This window comes from Leopardus geoffroyi, chromosome E1 (assembly GCF_018350155.1).
Source record: "Leopardus geoffroyi isolate Oge1 chromosome E1, O.geoffroyi_Oge1_pat1.0, whole genome shotgun sequence".
Lineage (NCBI taxonomy): Eukaryota > Metazoa > Chordata > Mammalia > Carnivora > Felidae > Leopardus > Leopardus geoffroyi.
In genome coordinates this window covers 11,578,138-11,592,507 of record NC_059330.1, presented here as the reverse complement: position 1 = coordinate 11,592,507, position 14,370 = coordinate 11,578,138, and the positions used below count along the sequence as shown (strand labels likewise).

The window sequence follows — 14,370 nt, the reverse complement described above, 5'->3', positions numbered from 1 at the left end:
GAAAGAAAGAAAAAAGAAAGAAAAATAAAGAAAGAAAGAGAAAAAAAGAAAGAGAAAGAAAGAAAGACAGTATCTGGCACAGAGTAAGGGCACTGTACCTACTACAGTGCCTATTTTACCAATGAGGAAGCTGAGGTTAGATAGGGGACCTCACTAGCCCCGGGGCACCTGGGAGCTCTGATGCTTTGCCCTCCCCTCCATAGGACCAACAGACCCCAGAGGCTGGGGGGCTGGTGGGGAGGCTCCCAGAGCAGGTGTCTGTGGGTTTCTGCCTGAGCCCTGGTGAGTCAAAGCTTTAGAGCAGCAATTGTCTATAAGTTCACAGGCTCATTCACTCACTCGTTTATTCAACATTCCTCTGCTTAAAATCTGCCCACGGCTTCCTTCCCGTGGCACCAGAATCGCATCCAAATTCCTCACCAGGCCCTCTGTAGCCTTGAAGACCGAGGTCTTCCCTTACGGTTCTGCCTTCAGTGTGCCCACCACCCATCTCCTGGCCCTTTACACATCGCGCTGTCTCCTGCCTCAGGGCCTTTGTACTTGATCTTCCCTCTGCTGGGAATGGTCCTCCCCTGGCTCTACTCATGGCAGGCTGCCTTTCTGTTTTTCAGTTCTGTGCTCAGGCCCCCTTCTCTCACTTCCAGCTAAGTAGCCCCTATCTGTCACTTCACCTGCTAATTTGCTTCCTAGGACCCATTACTCCCTGAAATTATCTTCTTTACGTATGTAAGCATTTGTTTGTCGTCTGTCTGTCCCCCACAGGAGGTTAGCTCCCTGACAGCTTGGGACCATTTGTCTCTGTTGATTCCCCAGCGCCCAGCAAGGTGCCGGGAACCCAGTAAGTGGAGAAATTTACGTCCGACCTATTGAGTTTAGACGTCAAAAATGTTTCCCACCCTGTAAAGAGGAGGTCACGGTGACGGCTGATGGTGGGGCGAGGGTGGGAGCCTGGCCTAGGAACCAGGCCAGAGACTGGAAGCATCTGAGAGCAAGGTGCCAGTCCAAATCCGCCCGAGGTTCCAGCCCTCACCCAGCCCCCAGTCCCACGGCGTCCCCAGGACCCAGGCGGGGCGTGCGAGTCCGGGAGGGCTCCACCTGGATCCCACGCAAGGCGCCCTCCCCCCAAAGCCGGCGGGCGAGGGGGGGGGGGGGGGGTGGGTGACGCGCAGTGGGGCGCGCGGACCGCCAGGGGGTGCTGTCGGGGCGCGCACGGCCCACCTGGCGCCCGGGGCCTCGAGCGAGCACAGCCAGGCCGCCCGGGAAGTTTTTTCCTCCCGCTCTCGCTCTCCTTCTCCCCCCGCGCGTCGCCCGCCGCCCGCCCGCTCGCTCTTCCTGTGCGGAGGGGATCGCATTTCCCCGCGGCACCCGCGGACACCAGGCAGGCCCGGCCGGGTGCGCGGCCAGGGCCCGCTCCCCGCGCCGCCGGCTCCCCGCGCCCCCGGGCGCCGCCCCCGCCGCGGCTGGGCTCGGAGAGTCGAGTCGGAGAGCGAGGCGGCGGCGAGGGCGAGAGGCGAGCCGAGCAGGCCGCCCTGCCCGCCGCCCGAGCGCCGGCGCGAGGAGGGGGCGCCGCGGCCCACCCTCCTTCCTGCCTGGCCGCCGGCCGGCCGGGCCGCCGCGCCCTGACCCCCATGGCCGCCCGGGCCTGCGGGCCGCGAAGTCGCAGCGCGAGACCCAGGACCCCCGAGTGAGCGCGGGCGCCGAGGTGAGCACGGAGCGCTGGGGCGCGGGGGCTGCGGGGGGCGCTGCCGGGGTGGGGGCGGCGCGAGGCGTCGGGAGCCGAGGCAGGGTGAGGAACGGAGGCGGGCTCGGGGGCCGAGCGCGCCGCGGGCCGCGATGTGGGGGTCCGCGGGGTCACCGCTTTGTGTGGTGTGGGGGTGCGCGAGGTCACCGGAGGGCCGCCGCGGGGACGGTGCGTGGCGTGGGGGCGCGAGCGGCGAGGGGCGCGTGTGGCCCGGGGCTGTGTGTGCGCCGGGGCGCGGAGTGCTGCCGCGCGGGGCGTGGGGACGCGGGGGGACACTCGCCCGGCGCCGGGGCGGGAGGGGAGCTTTGTGAGTGCGCCCGGGGTGGGGGGCGGGGAGCCGACTTGAGCGTGTGGGACTCGGGGCCTGGCGTGCGGCACGGCGTGGGAGGCAGGGCGCCGGGGGCGGTGAGGGCCGTGCGTGGGGGAGATGGGGCGCGCCGGGGGTCTCCGCGGTGCCCCCACGCGGGCATCGGCGCCCGGGCCTGTGCGCAGGCCCCGCGACCGGGCAGGAAACGGCCCTAAGGCCCGGGGAGCTCCGGCGCGGCCAGGCCCCGGGCTCACGGGCCCTTCGGGGGTGACGTCACGGTCGGGGGCACCGGACGCGTGAGCCCCGAGTCCCCGGACAGCGGCGCGGCGAGCCGGCCGGGTCCACGGCCCCCCGCGCCCTAGGAGGCAGGGGCCCGGGGAGGAGACGTGGAGGCCGGGCGCCAGGCGGCGTCGCCGAGTGCGGAGGGGGCGAGGGGGTGTCAGGGCGCGGGGGTGACATTTGGAGCCTTGGTCGCGCCGGGGGCCTCGGAGGAGGGGCGGAGGGGAAGCGAAACATCGGTCAGGCCCGAGGCCGCTGCGGCCCCAGCTTCCTGGGGCGCCCGTTTTCCCAGCGAGCCCGTTTCCCTTCTGGGGGCTGTGAGTCCACGCCGAGGGCTGGAGTGCCGGCCGGAGCTGTGCCCTCTTGGAAGCCCTCGATCGGGGGAGAGGGGGCGGGGAGCGCCGGGGTTTCGGCTCCGGACGGACAAAACCGAGCGTTGTAACAATGCGCTATTGGGGGGCTGGGGGAGGGGAGGCAGCGCGCCTGAATGGCGGACCCGGGCCCCGAGCTGCCCCGCTCGTAGCTTTCCCTCCCGCAGCGCCTTCCCCGTGGTTTCGGCAGGCTCGGATCCCAGGACCCACGCGGGACCCGCACGGTTCCCTCCCACGCAAAGTGCCGCACCTCCACCCCCCTCCTGCTTTTATTTCTCCAACGCAGCGGTGTGTTGACGATTCAAGGGCATTACATCTGGTTGCAATCCAGTTTTCATGCCGCTGCCGGGCTGTTAAAGCCTCGCGCTGACGTCAGAGCAGGGGAATTACTTCTTTTTATTTTATCTTTTTTTAGTTGTCTGCTGCCCTGGGAGGCGAGGCGGGGGTGGGTTAGGCGAGCTGCGAAGTGGGGGCGCCAGCGCCCTGGGAGCCCCAGGCCGGGGGGCTCTGCTTCTCTTCCCCCACCCCATTCTCCATAAAGACCTCTCTCTGCCCAGGTCGGGCTCACCCAGGGTGGGGGCAGCCCTGGCTGCAGACTCAGTGGAGGCCCCTCCCGATTGACCACACAGCTGTGTTTCCAGAGGCTTCCCTGGGATGTGGCTCTGGGGATGTGGAAGCTGGAAAAGAATCTTGTTTCCCACCCCGCCCGTTTGACGGCAGAGGGTGTATGTGGGACCCCAGGAGCATCCTTAGGAGCTCTGGGTGCCACAGATGAGTGAACACAGACCTTCTGGTCTCTGGGAGGCTCGGAGGCTCGTTCCCAGAAATCTGGCCAAGCCTCTCACAGGCAAAAGCCTTGGAGGGAAGCAGTCTTACCAAGAGATGAGCCAGGCCCCAGAAGCCAACTCTGGAGTGGGCTAAATAGGGCTTTTCCAAGAACCAGGGGCCCCTCTGGCTTCTTCGCAGAGTTGGAACTCACCCACTCAGACCGGACCAAGAGGCTCTTCCAGGTGCCCCCTCCCCCATTCCTTTTAGACCCCCCCCCCAAGTCTCTACCCATGGTTTTCAATCTCTTGCCAGTAGGAAGAAGTACATGTTAGGTCACAATTCTGTTCACCCCACTATCTAAAACTGAAACAAAAGTTGAGTGAAATAACTCTTTTCTCTACTTTGCTGAGCGGATACTTTCTGTTCTAGCCTATTTGAAGAAAAAATTTTTTTAAATGCCGGTTGCAGCCCACTAAATTGATTTCACAATCCACGAATGGGTCGTACCCAGACTTAGAAGAAAACAGTCCAACAAAATGAATCTGGCTTCTATTCATTCCACACACATAAACTGAGGCCCTGACAAGTTCTCCTTTTTTAAATTACTCGACTAACACGTGGATTCATGCTTACTGTGAAAAATGCAAATAACCCAGAAGTATATAGAATAAAAGTAAAAGTGTCCTCCACAACGCCCCCCCCCCCCAGGTAACCTTAGTTAAGAGTTTGAATGTATCCTTCTAGATGATTTGCTACTCGCGTACATACACATGTATCATATATACCAATATATAGCTTTCTTTTACCCCCAGTGAAAATGTATCTCAGGCTCTTACTGTTTCGCTTCCTTTTTCCTTTCCATTTGTCTTTGGAAAGGCACAGGGCAAGGTGCTCCGGGGCCAGGCTTTGGATTGACTCCCGGTTCCCCCCAACCCCACACACACACTGAATGAGTCATTTACCTCTCTGTGTCTCAGTGTCCTATCTTTTGTTACTTATTTTGAGAGAGAGCATGAGTAGGGGAGGGGCGGAGAGAGAGAGGGAGAGAGAGAAAGAGAGAGAATCCCAAGAAGGCTCTGTGCTGTAAGCGTGGAACCTGATGCAGGGCTTGAACTCACTAAGCATGAAATCATGACCTGAGCCGAAGTCAAGAGTTAGACGCTTAACCAACGGAGCCACCCAGGCGCCCCTGTCTTGTTGCTTGTGATAGCCACCTGTGGTTGTGCCCCCTCCCCCCTTTTAATGTGTGGCTCACAGGGAGGGACAAGGTGAAGCCATGCGCAGTGCGGGCAGTGTTTCTGTGGGAAAGGTGCCTAAGCTCACCGGCCCCAAGGGAACAGGTGTTTTCTAAGGACCCAGCATTTCTGAGGCCCTGTACACCTGCCTCCAAAAAGGTCACAGCCCGGTGGGTGACTGAGACCCAGATAATACCCAAGGGAACCAGCATTGTCATGGGAGCTCGAGCCAGGTTTCAAGCAGGAAGCAGGTCCCCCGGTGAAGGCACCCTGTAGGTGTTACGGGGATAATAAGGGCAAGAGTGTGGGGCAGCATCGTGGGTAAGACTTGCCCCCATGAAGAAGAGCAGAGGGAGCCACTGCAGAATTTCTTTCCCAGTGGGTGGGGACAGAGAAGTTGGGCTTTAGGATTCAGTCTTGACCAGAGTTGGGAGCTTTATGGAGGCAGGGGCTTCAAGCGCAGGTAAGTAAGAAGAGGGGCGTTCCTGGCAGCGGGAACACACAAGCAAGTGTTTGGAGGCTGGAACGGACGTGGCCTGTGTACCGCGGCCAAGAGGGGTGGAACTAGCTCTGAACAAATGGTGGCCAAAGAGGGTGTGCTGGGCCTCACTGGCCTCCCTGCCTCCACCCTGCCCCTCCCAGTGGGGTCGACACTACCAGAGTGATCTTTCTCAACCTCAGCAGATAACTTCCAAGGGCTCCTGCTGGACTGAATACAGGTCCGGTCCGTGGTCCTTCCCACACTGTAGGGGCCCTTCCTGGTGTGTCCCCCCCCTCCCCCCGCCTGCTCTGCCCTATTCAAGCCCCTTCCTCTCCCTCCAGCCACAGCACAGCCTTCCTCCCAGGACTCAGCCACGGACATCCCTGCCTCTGTACATTTCCCTGGCTGCTGCTTCCACCTAGGATGCCTTTCACCTTCCTCCCTGCCTCCCAAGACCAAAACAGACGTCCTGTCTCCTCCTCCTCTGACCTGTGAGGCAGACTGAGTCATCTCCCTTTGTCTATACCCGTGGCATAGTGTTTATCATGGAATTATCGGTAATTCTGTCAGTGTCTGTCCTCCCCACCAGGCTGGAGCATCTAGGCCTGAGAGCACACCTCCCTCCTCTCCCAGCCCCAGTGCCAAGGGCGAGGCCTGGAACACGGGGAGACGCTTGGAAATGCTTCCTGGCAGGAAGGGCTAGGTGCGGTGGGCCGGGTGAGAGCCTGACGCTGTTTCTGTGGGCCCCTGAGATCTTTGGCAGGTGCTCAGGGCCCTAGTCAGAGGATTCTGTTCCGTCAGACTTCTGAGTGACAGGCAGGGCCAGAGAAGGGCCCAGCACCCCCAGGCTGCCCCCTGAGGGGGCTGAGGAGAAACTGGCTCATCCTGTTTCCCCAGGGATCAAGGAGACGACAGTTTGAGGCAGGGCTGTGCCCTGTGCCGGGGTGGGTCACTGGGGATCTGAGACTGGAATGTGATGGGGGGCGGGGGGGGGGGGATGCCAGGGGCTGGAGGCAAAGACTGGGGCTCCACTGGCAAAGGAGAGATTTTGTTCTGCTGGTTCTTCAACTCTGAGTGAATAGTGTGTGTGGGACAGAGGGAGGGAGGGAGGGAGAGAGGGATGAAGGTGAGGCCGGAGAAGAGAGAAGGCAGGGGAGAGAGAGACGCGGAGGGAGGGGGGAAGGAGATGCTCCTGAGGCTAAATTGTATGCTCAGGATCAGCAAAGGAAGTATCCAGGAGTTCAAGACCTCTGACACTGAACTTTGCTCCCTTCCTTCCTTCCTTCCTTCCTTCCTTCCTTCCCTCCCTCAGCAGACATCCCCTCGGGTTTTTGGCCTCAGCCCCATGCTCACACTGGGCCCCAGAGAAGAACCGCCTGTGGTCTGGCCTCCCGGGCCTTCCAAGTCCAAGATCCAGGTGGACCCTGAACATCCAGCTTCTATATAAAGTGATCAGGCTCAGGTCACAGGCGCCCGGGGTGCCACGGAGGGGCACGAGCGAGTCCTGGGAGGGGAAACAGATGCAGCCGGCCAGGGACCGGGCACTGGCAGCCATTGATGAGGAGCTGTGGGGACACGTCCCCTCTTCCCTCAGGCCTCCGTTTCAGCTGTAAACTGGGAGAAGGTCAGCTGCTTTCAGACTGATGGTGCGTGAGCCCAAGTCAGCAACTCTGCATGAAGAAAGTAGGGGACCGAGTGGAGGGGGCAGACAGAACAGGGACAGCGGGGGGCTCACTCAGAGCGTGGGCAGGCCCAGGGCTGGGGGTCCAGAGGCAGGACCTGCAGACCGGAGCAGAGCTGGGGCCCCCTTTCCTCGAGCCCCTCCTTGGAGACTGTGCACAGGACACCGTGGTGGGGGAGCAGCAGAAGCGCTGGTCGAGAACCAGGAAAAGGTTTCGTTCCCGCTGCTGCTTCAGGCCCGGCACCTCCCTCCCCCGTCAAAGATGCGTCAAAGATGCGAGCGTTAATTTCTGCAAACATTAAACATGCTGCCAGTGTTAGGGTGTCTTAGGATCTGGGACGCAAGGAAGGATCTGAACCTGGGGCCATAAATACAGGCTTTGGGGTTCGGCCAGCCTGGGCCAAATCTGGGTACTGACTGCCCTCTCTAGGCTCCGTACCCCCACCTTTATGATGAGCATAATCACAAATAATAACAACGGGCATAATCACAGGCCCCTCCTGATTGCACGCAGAAAAGATGGCAGGTCTGTGCCAGGTTGCCTCTAAACCTTCCCTGCCGCGACACTGGCCAGAACAAAGTTTCTTTTCCGACCCGGTGGAGGAGATGGATTGCGGGGGTCTTTGTTACACAGCGGGGCAGGTGAGAATTCTACGAGCTTTCTGGCCAGAGCTTCTGTTTCCAAAGAGGCTCTGTCCCAGCGCTGTGGGTGGGCTCTGAGAAAGCATCCGGCAACTTGTGACTTTGGCGGCAGTGGATGTGGCCGTGTAACCACAAACTCACTCATTTGTTCGTTCACTCATTCATAAATCACACATTGAGACCCTGTTGCACACCAGCGTGCTGGGAGCACAGCCACAAGTGTGATGCCTCTCTAATACGGCCTCGCCGACAGACGAGCGCTTGTATTTGGAGTTCAGCGGCCGCAGTTCACATCCCCAGCTCCGCCACTGACTAACTGGCCCAAGTTACTTATTTTCTTTGCTCGTGTGCCTCATCTGTAAGATGGAAAAGATGGTAGCACCTACCTCATAGAATTGTTGGAAGGATTAGTGAGTTAACGCAGGTAACATACAGCAGTGCCTGGTACATAGAAGGTGCTAGGGAATGGTTCCTCCTTGTTGGTTTTTTTGCGTTGTTTTTTTAAGTTTATCTGTTTATTCTGAGACGCCGAGGATGGGAGAGGGGGAGGAGCAGAGAAAGAGGGAGAATCTCAAGCAGGCTCTGTGCTGTCAGCGCACAGCTCATGTGGGGCTCGATCTCCTAAAACGGTGAGATCGTGACCTGAGCGGAAATCAAGAGTCAGGTGCTCAACTGACCGGAGCCACCCAGGTGCCCCTGCTCCTGCTTGTTTTTTATTCCCTCCCTGAAGAACCTTCTCTGTGCTGGGGGAAGTGTTTCCCAGCCAGGGCTCTCCTGAGCAGAGTGATGACGCCCCAGGAAGGGAAGGGAGCGGTGGGTGGCTCTCCAAACCCCATCAAGGCAGACCGATTTCAATTAGCACTTACCACCTGCTGGACTTTGTTGGACCTTTCTATGGTGACCTGAGCTCCTTCTCTACCCAGGGGGCTCCCAGGGTGAGGCCTGATGATAGGAATAAGGCCGCAAGAGCCTTAATCACTGGGAAAGGTGGGCTTCAGACTGTAGGAAAGATTTCAGTCTTCTGATGAAGGGGCGCCTGGGTGGCTCAGTCAGTTAAGCGTCCCACTTCTGCTCACGTCTTGATCTCGCGGTTTGTGGGTTCGAGGCCCGCGTCAGCTTTGTGTTGGCAGCTTGGAGCCTGGAGCCTGCTTCGGATTCTGTGTCTCCCTCTCTCTCTCTCTCTCTCTGCCCCTCTCCCACTCGCACTCTGTCTCCCTCTCTCTCTCAAAAGTAAATAAACGTTTAAAAAAAAAAAGTGTTTTCTGATGGAGACATTCTCAGGTGCCAGAGGCTACCAGACTACATATGCGTGTCTTAGGCAGGCCCCTCCAGCGCTCTGAGCCACTATTTCCTCACCTATCAAGAAACGAAAATAATAGTACCTGCTTCATAGTTTTCTTTCTTTTTTTTTTTTAACGTTTATTTATTTTTGAGACAGAGAGAGACAAAGCATGAACAGGGGAGGGTCAGAGAGAGAGGGAGACACAGAATCCGAAACAGGCTCCAGGCTTTGAGCTGTCAACACAGAGCCTGATGCGGGTCTCGAACTCACGGACCGCGAGATCATGACCTGAGCCGAAGTCGGCCGCTTAACCGACTGAGCCCCCCCAGGCGCCCCTTTAGTTTTCTTTTTAAGAGGATTGAGTGAGATGGTGCCTCTAAAGCACTTAGCTGTGCTCGGCACATTGCAAAGTGCTTTATCAGTGTCACCAGTTTTGATAATAAAAATTCTCAGAATATGTAAATGTAAATTGAGAACCACCGGAAAGACTCGTGTCCAGTAGGACAGAGACTTGTGACAGTGACTGGACAGACACCGAAGCCCAGAGAAGTTTAGCTAGCGTAGCAAAGTCACAGAGTCATCCGGGGCATTGGCAAAGGGGGGGCCAGAACGAGGCCTCGGTCTGGCGCTCTCTGATACCTGGAGAGTTGTTTTTCCAGGGAATAGTTATGGGCAGTCAGCATTGATACACAGCTGAGGTCACATGGGCCTGTCTTCTGGAAGCTTCTGGTCCGATAGGGAAAATTAATTTTGCACATGATTATGATAATAGGTAAAGAGATAAAAAAAAAAAAAAAATCGCCTGTTCTGTCAGGGGGAGGAAGGAGGAAGCACGCATTCATTCATTTTCGGAGGGCACTGTGCCAGGCCTTAGAGCTGTAGTTCTCAGGTGGGGGCGAGGGCACATGTGGGCCACGTCTGGAGACATTTTTGGTTGTCTCAGCTGGGGAGGCGCTGGCATCTAGTGGGTAGAGGCTAGGGCTGCTGCTAAACACCCCAGGATGCACAGGAATAGCCCCCACAACAAATTATCTGGTCCACAATGTCAACAGTGCCAAGGGCGGGTGACCCCACCCTGTAGAAACGGCGGTGACCAAGTGGATGCTGCCCCTGCCCTTTTGGAGCTTAGAGTCTGGCAGGTTCGCAGACATTAAAGATGTGATTGCATAGATGCGGATTGAATTGTAATTGCGTTGCAAGCCAAAAAGGTAAAGTGCACTCTATGGAGGAGAGACCTTGGGGGAGGTTTTTCCAGGCAGAGGGCACAGCCCAAGCAAAAGCTCCCAGAGGTGGGGAGGAGAGAAAGTTCCAGTAGGCACTCTCACCCTCCAGCCTGGTTTGAGGGAACTACAGCTGCCAGTGCTCTGGGGGCCTGAGCTGTGGGGGCCCGCTGAGACCTCATGGGTGGGAGTGCTGCCCTCCTGTGGGGGCCCGGCCTCCTCCCTTTCTCTCATTTGCATCCCTCTGATAGGTGGGAAAGAGAGGCAGAAAAAAGGAAAGAGAGAGAAGAGGAAGAACATATTTTCATTTCAAACACAGGAGGGGTGGGGGAGGTAGGAAGGAATCTGGTTTAGGGTACCTTTGAGACAAGCACAGAAAATCCCCACCGTGGCCCGAAATAGCACTAAAAACAGACGTTTTGGCAAATCAGACTTAATTGAGTGGTTCTCTTTTCTGGAGTCCAGCAGGATGTGGACGGAGCTGGCTTTGTTCCCTTAGGGTGACATTGTCTCCTGGGGCCCTCACCCTGGCTAATTAAACAGAGAGGCCCTGATCTCCTAGGCAGGACAGGAGCCTGGGGAGCTCAGCTTGGCAGCCCTTGGCCTTAGCCTTGAGTGTTCCAGAGGGCCAGAGAGGGTGACTTGGTGGGGGGAGGGGGGACCAGGGGACCACTGGCAACAGGGCCAGATGGGTGAAAGCAGAGGTGGAGAGGTCTGGTTCCTCTAAGGAGTGGAGGTCTCTCTGGATGCTGAAAGGGATCATAAAGAAAAGCCATCATTTAATGAGTGCCTGCTATTTTCCTGGGCATCTGTCCTCTCTGAGCCTTACTAGCTGCCCTATACAGATTCTCAAGGAAGCCGAAGCCCAGAGAGGTTAAGCGACCTGCTTGAGGTCACACAGCAAGCAAGTGGCAGAGCTGAGATTGGATGAGATTGGATGAGTGGTGGTCACTCATCCACTTGGCAGATTTCACTGGCCGTGAAATGATACTGCAGCCTGGTGGGAAGTTCTTAGGGCTTAGAATCCGACAGAAATGAGCCTGAATTCTGAGTGGGGCAATTGGTCTCTGTGGCTTTCTCTCTTAGGGCCTCCTGTCATTTGTCAAGTGAGCATAATCATGCCTTTATCCTGAGTTGCTGTAAGGGTTAAACTCTGCGTGGAGGGGACAGGAAGGGGAAGAGGGAGGCCCAGGGAGGTTAGGACCTGCCCTGGGCCACCCAGTGTGGCAGGGTGCAATAAAAGAGCCCTGGGTTGAGGGAACCAGGAGAGATTGTTGTATCTTGTGCAGTATCAGTATTGGGTTTCTTTATTTGAACGGGGAGAGAGGGCAGCCCCTACTCCGCAGGTAGAGAAGGTGGTGTGGAATGCGGGTGTTTATTTTTCTTTGCCTGTGAAAGCCCTGTTTCAGCTCAGGCTGATGAGGCTTCCCAGGACACTGCAGAGGGTGCCCGAGGCTGCACGCTCTGGGGTGCCCACCATGTAGAGGCATCTTCTCAGGTGCCTGCCCAGGATGGGCACTGAGGGGGCACCTACCGTGTAAGGCTCCCAGTGCAGCCTGTAAGCTCTTGTCCCAGAGCCCGGGATACCCAGGACGCCCCAGAAAGACTGGTGGGGGGAGGGCCATAAAACCAGGGTGTCCCTCTGCCGCCTCCAGTTCAGCTCTCCTGGCCCCATTCATCTCCTTATCTCCTGGCAGCCCGTGGGTTGCTGGGAAGTCAGGGCAGCCTTCCTGATTGACGAACAAAACAAGCCTTGCTCACAAAAGGAGAGGGGAGGTTGGCTGGGCCTCTTGGGCTCCCCTCCCCCTGCCCCAGCCCCTGGCTGCAGGCATCTTTCCTGTTCCACCCCGCTGGCACCCTCCGTTTTCTGAGAGGCAGCAAGGGGGCTGCAAAGCCATTGTGGGTCAGGCTGCCCCAGCTGGGTGCCCTGGCACTGGGGAGGTGGATTCGAGGAATGTTGGGGTGGCTGTGAGGCAGGGCTTGCTGGAATGGCCGCCCCCTCCTTCCCTTCAGCTGGCTGGGAGGGCAGCTTGGAGAGGAAGCCAGGCCGGCAGGTAGCAGAGAAAGACATCGGATCCAGGGGGAGCAGCAGAGAAAGCAAACAAACAGGGCTTTGTGTGGCTGCAGATTGGCGTCTCAGAAGGGAAGCCAGGCCTGTGGTAGTGGGGAGGAGGAGGGACTGGGAGACCAGGCCATTGCTCTGGGCCAGAGATAGGCAGCCGGACCAGCCCTAGCTAGGCGGCCTGGGAGCAGGGAGTGCCACTATGTGTGGACAGGCATCCGGAGTACTTCACTCCTTAACAGATCTGGGCTTGTTTGCCCACGGAACCTGGGCAGAGTCACTCATATGCAGGACTCGGGAAGATAGTCATCTGGCCAAACTGGCCTGGCCCAGTCAGTGTGAGTTCCCATCCTACTCTAGTCCCTCATTGTTGCTGGGAGAACACAGGGTAAGAGGGGATCAGGGTGTCCCTAGGGGAGCTGTCAGCTTAGCTGGATCTCCTGGAAGGGCAGGGATGGCTGCTCAGAGCTGCGGGCGCTTTGGGGGCTTCGAAGGCAGCCCCACTGAAGGGGAAGGGGTCCGTGCTGTCCAGTAACAGATGCCTCGGGTGTAGGTGGGTAGAGGCTGGCATCTCAGGCCCCCAGACCTGGGGAACCAAATACTGTCCGCTTCACTGGCGCACTTGGTTGGGGGAAGGGACACAGCCAGGAAGACGGGGGCCTTCTGGGACCTTCTTTCCGAGAGGGCGAGGGGGAGTTTGGTGGGGGGGGGGGGGGGGGGTGCGCGGGGGGGGGAGGGGACGGATGTCAAATTCTGGATCCTAGCGCGGGCTGTCCCAGCTCGGCCCGCCTCTGGGGGCCGGGCAGACCTCGGGCCTCCGGGGAAAGGCTTAGTTAGGTAGGAGCTGTCAGGCCAGACACACTGGCAGCTCGATTATCGCCTCCGGGGCCATTTCCTCTCCTCTCCTCAACCTCGAGAGGGGGCGGCGAGAGGGCAAACGCCCGCGCTTCCTGCCCTCCCCTCCGCTCCCCTCCCGCGGCGCCCACCATCTTGGCCGCGCCGGGGCCTACTCCGCGGCGTCCGGCCTGACAAGCCCCGGCCGGCGGGCCGGCGACGCCGGGAGGGGTCGGGAGCCTCGCGGCGCGGGGGGCGGGGCGGGGCGGGGCAGCCCGCTCCCGTCGCCATGGCAGCGCTCCGTCCCGGCGTGCTCCGCGGGGGCGCGGGGCGGGGCTATCGAGGCCCCGCCCCCCTCGCCGAACCCCTGTCTTTCCGGGAACCCGGGACTGAGGGTAGCGGCCTCCAATCCCGGCGCCGCGGCTCGAGGCCCGCCCGACGACTGGGCTCTGCGTCCGAAGCCCCGCAAGCCCACGTCAGGGGCAGCAGGAAGCGCCTCCCGGGGCCAGGCTCGTGGGAAGGCTGCACCGCTGACTCCCGCGGCAGGGAAGTTGAAAGTAGTGGCCAGCCTCCAGGCCGCGCTGCCCCGGAGCAGCAGGCTCCCGGCGGCCTCCAACTCTGTCCTTCTGGTGCTGCCCGTGGGTCAGTCGGGCCTACCTCCCCGCTAAGGGCCAGGGACGCACCCCACGCACACACCACGTCGTCCAGGCCTGGAGTCTGCCGCTCAGACGGCCTGCCTCCAGCCCAGGAGCACGGGCCTCCCCTAGTTGGCAGCCAGTGGACTGTCTGGCCAGGAGACACATTCCTACCTCCCTAGCCTGGGCACTTCGCCTGCCCTGGGGGCAGCCTCTTCCGGAGCTTTGCTGCCAACGCCTTAAGACCCGGCACTCCAGGGCCGCACTGCCGCCTTCTTTCCCCCAGTCTCTTCCGAGGCACCGACCCAGCTGACCCTCTGTTCCCTCCTACCTGGATTGGGCAGGAAGCAAAATTTAATGCCAGCCTTTAGGTGTTGGAAGGGAGGCTGTGTGCCTGTTGGGCAGCTGCCGTTCGGCCTTTCTCAAGCCTCACCCGGTGCGCACACACGGAGGGAGAGTGAGTACGTTCAATGTGACCCCTCAGTTGCAGCAGGAGAGACTCAGGCTTGATATCAAAAAGAACTTCCCAGTCCTAAGCATTTTGTTTTTAATGAAATTATCATGTTATTAATATGTTGAATTTAGAAAAATCTATATACAGGAAAACAAGTAAAACAATTCCTCATGTGTCTACTCCTAGGACATAATGTCTTTCAACATCCTTTTCTAGACATATGATAAAGAATATACGATAAATACACGTAAAATATGGGACCATTCTATATATTTCGTTTTGTAAGGCACTTGCTGGTTTTAGTAGCTTTTTTCCCTCTATAAAAGGAGGACAAGCTTATTACAGACTTTTGGAAAATGTGACAAGTTAGAAGAAAAA

At 58.7% G+C, this 14,370-nt stretch overlaps 2 protein-coding genes across 2 annotated transcripts in view; one reads left to right on the top strand and one right to left on the bottom strand.

Moving 5' to 3' along the window:
• Positions 1–879: 879 nt before the first annotated feature.
• LOC123604220 (basic proline-rich protein-like) lies at positions 880–13,194 on the bottom strand. The gene is made up of 3 exons (XM_045490030.1): positions 13,056–13,194; positions 1,219–2,532; positions 880–953 (listed from the first exon to the last, which is right to left on the bottom strand). The coding sequence occupies exons 1-3, from the start codon at positions 13,192–13,194 to the stop codon at positions 880–882; spliced, it is 1,527 nt and encodes a 508-aa protein (XP_045345986.1).
• The window catches only part of RAI1 (retinoic acid induced 1), a 121,078-nt gene continuing 107,994 nt past the window's right edge, over positions 1,287–14,370 (top strand). Inside the window, exon 1 of the mRNA XM_045487607.1 lies at positions 1,287–1,702. The gene's annotated coding sequence lies outside the window, so the exon portion shown is untranslated. The remainder of the gene's footprint in view (positions 1,703–14,370) is intronic.

Bases quoted from the DNA above. Each gene is read 5' to 3' on its own strand.
- LOC123604220 (XM_045490030.1), bottom strand. From the start codon at position 13,194: ATGGCGACGGGAGCGGGCTGCCCCGCCCCGCCCCGCCCCCCGCGCCGC. The intron at 2,533-13,055 runs GTGGGCGCCGCG...CCCTCCTCCGAG, and splicing joins GCCCCGGCGCGGCCAAGATG to GCCCCCGGCGCGACCAAGGC. The intron at 954-1,218 runs GTGGGCCGTGCG...CCTGGTTCCTAG, and splicing joins CTCGAGGCCCCGGGCGCCAG to GCCAGGCTCCCACCCTCGCC.